Source organism: Haplochromis burtoni, unplaced genomic scaffold (assembly GCF_018398535.1).
Source record: "Haplochromis burtoni strain Fernald_Lab_line unplaced genomic scaffold, NCSU_Asbu1 Contig_237, whole genome shotgun sequence".
In the NCBI taxonomy this organism is placed as follows: Eukaryota; Metazoa; Chordata; class Actinopteri; order Cichliformes; family Cichlidae; genus Haplochromis; species Haplochromis burtoni.
Window position 1 is genome coordinate 421,418 of NW_024582598.1, and position 5,507 is coordinate 426,924.

Consider the following 5,507-nt stretch of genomic DNA (forward strand, 5'->3'; position numbering starts at 1 on the left):
AGAGTAAGTAAATGTTATTTCCAACTCTCTGGAATGACTTAAAATTTTCATCATAACGACAAGCAATCATTAAGGGTGGAAGCATATCTGACATATTTACATGAAGCACGCAAAAAGCAATTTTCTGTAAATAAGACCTGTCTATGAGATGTATGCATAATGTTGTACATCATGAATTGTGCAAAATGAATTGACCTGCAGGAGTATTGAAAAACAGTAAGGTTTAAAAAGAGAAATGTACTGCTTTTAGTGTCAAAAACAGGTAGAAACAGTTTGATATTTGAATTCCCTAATGGAATATTAAGGTAGAGGTTAATAATCTACATTCAGTTACAATACAATATGCCAAATGTCACTATCCATAGTAAAAATGTTTTATTTTCTATAGCTTAGAAAAGTAAGTGACACCTGTGAAAGTAACTATTCTCCCACAGGTAGTTTCAGTTGATGCTGATATTGTTTATATTGTTGGTAAGACCTGAGCCCTTTATATCAGGCAGGGACAGCTCAGTAGGTAGCGTGGTGGCCCCATGATCAGAAGGTCAGTGGTTTGAATCCACTGAATGGCTAACCTGAGGTACCCCTGAGCAAGGTACCGTCCCTACACACTGCTCTCCGGGCGCCCAATGGCTGCCCACTGCTTCACAGCGTGAATGGGTTAAATGCAGAGAGGAATTTCCCCATTGGGATCAATAAAGTATACTTTCTTTCTATTACTATTATATGACTTCTCTGTGCAGACTTCTAGGTCTGCACAGATAAGACCTAGAAGACAATGACATAGGTATCACCAACAAATCACAATATACTGTTTAAGTAGCTGTTATACGTTCACCAGTAGTTTTATTGGTTATCCAATTTCTAGTACTAGATTGGATTCTATTGTACCTACAGAACTGTCTTAATTCCTCATGGCATATATTCAATTGCTGGAAACATTCCTCTGAGATTCTGGTCCATACTGACATGAAAGCATCACACAGTTTCTCCAGATTTGTTGGTTGTGCTTCCATGATGCAAATCTCATGTTTGACCATTTTCAAAAATTGATCTATTGGATTTTTGGACGGAAACGTTAATTTGTACTTTTGTCGGACAATTTTTTCAGCTTTATAAATAGTCAAACTGCACTCACAGTACTTTATAGAGGTACCATTTTCAAAAAAAAAAAATTTCTGGTAAAATTGAGATTCAAGTTTCATACACATACACTTGAGAAAAAGAGAAGAACAACAGGGAAAAATGAAATAATTAATACTCGGGACTCCAAAGTGGTTTCTGGCAATTGGACTATGGCATGTCTGACGTGAAACAGCAGCTACTTTGGCCCTCACAAGCTGACAGTGCTCAAGTCTGCTAACCTTTGGTCAGACTTACACATAGGCCTGCTGAACACTGCCCTGACACAGAAGCAGTGTTGCTGGCAAAAAAAAAACTAAGAGAGACAATAAAATACCTACTGTACACGTAATCAAGTAGGACAACAAAGACATTAAAGCAATAGATTCTATCTGTCTTGGCAGAGAGTTATCACTGACTTGGAAAAAACCTATCAGCTAAGTGATTACAGACTAGCCTGTGTGGGTCGGTTGAGGTTAGACTTATGGATTTTGTATCACTCTAACAGTGGTCAATCATCAAAATACAGCATTCGAGTAGTTTTTAAATTTAAGACAATAGGTGTTCTTGTTTTTTTCTTGTTTTTTAATGGACAACTCACAAATGATGACTAATGTGTGCTTGTGTATATTGGGGTATACGCTCAGTGTGTATTCGTGTCAAAGAGGCGTGCTGCATGGATTATCTGGCACAAGATGTCAGCAAAGATAGCTGAGTGAGGCAAGGTGACAGCAAAGCACTAATGTTTGGACTTTGTGATCATTGCTGTCTGCCTTGCTATATAAGCCTCAGTTCCTCACCAGTTTAATACAAGCACTACCAAGTGGACTTACAGATACACTAACAAACTCAGGTAAGATGGAGAGCTAAAAGAATCTTTCTTTGACTGTTAACTGTGTTGTTAACATGCTGTGGTAACTAACTGGTCTTTTCTTGTTACAGTGTCTAAGAGCCATGAAGGTCCTTGCTGTGCTCGTCCTAGCTGTTTTCACTGGTGAGTATAAGAAAAATCATTATTCTACTATAAATTTTGGCTCATGAGAACATATATACATAATTAGCAACTATTCCGCTCAAGATAAAGAAAAACTTTGGTGATCAGTGAATATGACCTGTATAAATGTCAAATCCCAGTGAATATACAGAGCTGAAATATCTGCACTACTCTGAATTTATTCATGTCTCCATTAAACAGGCTGCAATGCCAACCTTTTTTATGCTGATGCACCCAAGCCACAGCTGGAGGTGGTGACTGATGCCTTCTGGGATTATGTTGCCAAAGCTACACAGACAGCTGAAGAAACCGTGAAGATGATTAGATCATCTCAGTTCGGACAGGACGTCAGGTAGATCATACAAAACTTGCTAATTATGTTAACAGACAACAAATTATAGTATTGCCTAAAATATTCAGGATAAGCTAGAAATATAACTACGCTGCCTTGTATTCATTATCTTTTTTTTTTCTTCTTATTTTAATCTAGTGCCCGCCTGACAGAAAGTGTTGATGCTGCCAACAAGTATGCCGTCACCCTCCAGGAGCAGCTTCCACCTACAGCCCAGGACCTGATCACCAAAGTCACAACAGAGGCTGATGTGTTGAGAGATCGTGTGATCCAAGAGCTGAGTACAGTCAGAGAGAGGCTCGAGCCTTACACTGACAACATTCAGACACAGGTCCAGCAGAAGGTTGAGCAGCTCAAACAGGAGGTGGCCACTTACACAGATTCCCTGGACACTGAGGCCCTGAGGACCACCCTGACGCAGAAGAGCGAAGAGCTAAAGACCAGCCTGGAGCAGAGCATGAAAGACCTGCAGACTCAGCTTGGTCCCTACACTGATGACCTGAAGCAGAAGGTGGACCAGCATCTGCAAGACTTCAAGGAAAAAGTGGCCCCCTTAACTGAGCGGGTGCAGAGTCAGATTGCACAGAGAGCCCAGCAGGTGAAAGAAATGGCCACCCCCTACGTTGATGAGCTGAGGGAAAGGCTGGACCCATATGCTCAGGACCTCCAGTCTCGTCTCACCTCCCTTTATGAATCCTTTGTTAAAGCCAATTAAGTTAACATCCACCTCACATGAAACAGAAAAAAGTGCATCTAAAGTGCATCTAAAGAATTCCAAATACCAAGGACATGTTCCTGGTATCTGGAATTTAAAAAAAAATCAGATGTTGTTTGATATATTTACAGTTTTAAAAAAACAGTTGATACATACAAAAAATAAGTGTTGGTCTGTGACCACAAACAGTTTTCATATGTTGTAGAAAATAAAGTGAAAGCAAAGCTATAATTTCTGAGCCTGTTGTCTTATTTGAGTCAAGGTGATGTTAGATAAGTGTGGGTACCTGGAAAATATATTTCTTTAAACTTTAACACAAGAAGTAACTAGACAAAATTAAAAAAAAGATTTGTATCATGACCTAAGAGATTTGCGGTTTGTTCATGTTAGTTGGCTTTAAAAGCACTTTTTTCAGGACTGGTGATTTGATGACTCGTTAGTAGCTATTATAGAAAAGTTTTCATGCTATAAAATACATAGATCTGTATGAGGTTTTACGTGTAGATTTGGGCAACTTGGACAGCTGGAAGGAAGCTTGTACAGTGTGGGTCGGTTGAGGTTAGTGGTTAAGCTTTCTTGTTTGTTCAGTAGCTGCTTGCAAAGGTTTGGCCCACCGGCACACCCCTGTTAGATAAAATTGTGGGTATTGGACAGGGCATGTTCAGGTTTGTTTCTGCAAGTCTGGAAGTTCATAAACATCTCCAGCTCCCACTTTGTTTTCGCTTTTGTGCCTCCATCCCCGCTGCCAGATTGCTCCCACGCTGCTTTACCCAGTGGCAAACAACATTCCTCTGCTCTGCCCCAAGCTGTCACAGACTCTCCACAATGTTACTCTCCAAGATCAGCTAAAGTTTACAATATTATTCTTACTATTATTAAAACATAATATCTTGGTTTAAGAAAAACTGTATGACAGTGGAAGAAAAAATAGGAGAAAACAAAAAAATGTTTTGAGCTCCTGGCTCACTTTTAATTTTGTTCACTTTGACACAGAATTCGGTTGGAAAAAAAAATACAACATAGACAAAAAAAAGGCTGTGTCATTCTGAAAAGCACATGCTGGTACATTTCACACGAAGTGCTTTCAGAATTAAATATGAGGGGGGGTTAACCCCTCTCTGAAGAACTGCACTGGCAAATTGTTCAAAAGTGCAAGAATGACTTTTCTCAGTGTAAAGCTCCAAGAATTACTTCAATAACTCATTTATTTAATCAGTAGAGGTAATTAGTGATTGGCAGCATGAAAGTATGAAAATGTAATTATCTTTCTAGTGATAAATAAACAAATAAATAAATAAATCTATTTCCCAATAATATCAACTGACTTTGTTGGTGACCAAGGATGAACATGTTGCTGCATGATCTCTGTTGCTGGATCCACATATGAGGCTTTATTAATTTAACCTGAAACACTGAATGCAATGTTGGCTTACACTTTCACTCTCAGAAGTCTGCAGTGTAACTTTTGGTTATGGAAATTCTGCTGTTGCAAGCATTTGATTCGAGTCAGCATGCTACAGTCATGCCACTCCCCCTATCAGGGATTCAAACCGCAGATGTTGAGGTTGTGTGGGTTGTGTGGTTTTATAGCTTTTAACGTGAAAACAGGCATTAACTGCAGTAACCTCACTGACTCATCTAAACAGATGACTGCCTATTTAATGGAGTGAGATCATCCCAACCAAAAAGTCAAATTCCTTAAACTTTATTCAAGTGAACAACATTAGGGTTACTTTTGTTCAAACTGTCTGTTGCTGTGAAACAAAAAAGGAGAAGCCGTTACAGTAGGGATGACTGTGCCAGATGTTTTATTGTATTACCTCATAGTTCCTCTTGTTTCTCTCTCTTTCACTTCTCCGTCTGTCTTGTTGATCTTTGTCCTGATGGCATGGCAAAGTTAGGATGAGACTGAGTTCCTGCAGTCTGGCCACTTGTTACACGCATAGTCAAGATGGTCTATTTTTTTCTGCAAGAATAGTCACAAAGCCTCTTGTCTGTATTTGTAATCACCAAGATGAAAATAAGTCTTAGTAGCTAATGTTGGAGACTGTTGCATACAAACTGTTGAACATGCTCCTCATGGAAATAAGATCTCAAATGTTGCATGACAATGTTTTTGGTAGTAAGTTGTAATTACTTTGTGTTTGAACAAATGAACTGTAGTTGAACATACAGTATTTTAGCTTGTGACTCCTGCAGTGACATACACTATACCCGTTTTTGTCTTGGAATAAGGATCAAAAGGTCTTTATTTTAGCACAGCTGTACCTAAACCTTCTGAGTTTAACTGAAAAAAAGAAATAAATCCCAGTTTCATGACTTCTTTC

At 38.9% G+C, this 5,507-nt stretch overlaps 1 protein-coding gene across 1 annotated transcript; it reads left to right on the forward strand.

Annotated features, from left to right (window-relative positions):
• The first annotated feature begins 1,855 nt into the window (after window positions 1-1,855).
• On the forward strand, window positions 1,856-3,411 carry apoa4b.2 (apolipoprotein A-IV b, tandem duplicate 2). The gene is made up of 4 exons (XM_005938233.3): window positions 1,856-1,972; window positions 2,062-2,113; window positions 2,315-2,465; window positions 2,604-3,411. The coding sequence occupies exons 2-4, from the start codon at window positions 2,074-2,076 to the stop codon at window positions 3,178-3,180; spliced, it is 768 nt and encodes a 255-aa protein (XP_005938295.1). The 5' UTR covers window positions 1,856-1,972; window positions 2,062-2,073; the 3' UTR covers window positions 3,181-3,411.
• Window positions 3,412-5,507: the final 2,096 nt, after the last annotated feature.

Bases quoted from the DNA above. Each gene is read 5' to 3' on its own strand.
- apoa4b.2 (XM_005938233.3), top strand. From the start codon at position 2,074: ATGAAGGTCCTTGCTGTGCTCGTCCTAGCTGTTTTCACTG. The intron at 2,114-2,314 runs GTGAGTATAAGA...TCCATTAAACAG, and splicing joins CGTCCTAGCTGTTTTCACTG to GCTGCAATGCCAACCTTTTT. The intron at 2,466-2,603 runs GTAGATCATACA...ATTTTAATCTAG, and splicing joins CAGTTCGGACAGGACGTCAG to TGCCCGCCTGACAGAAAGTG.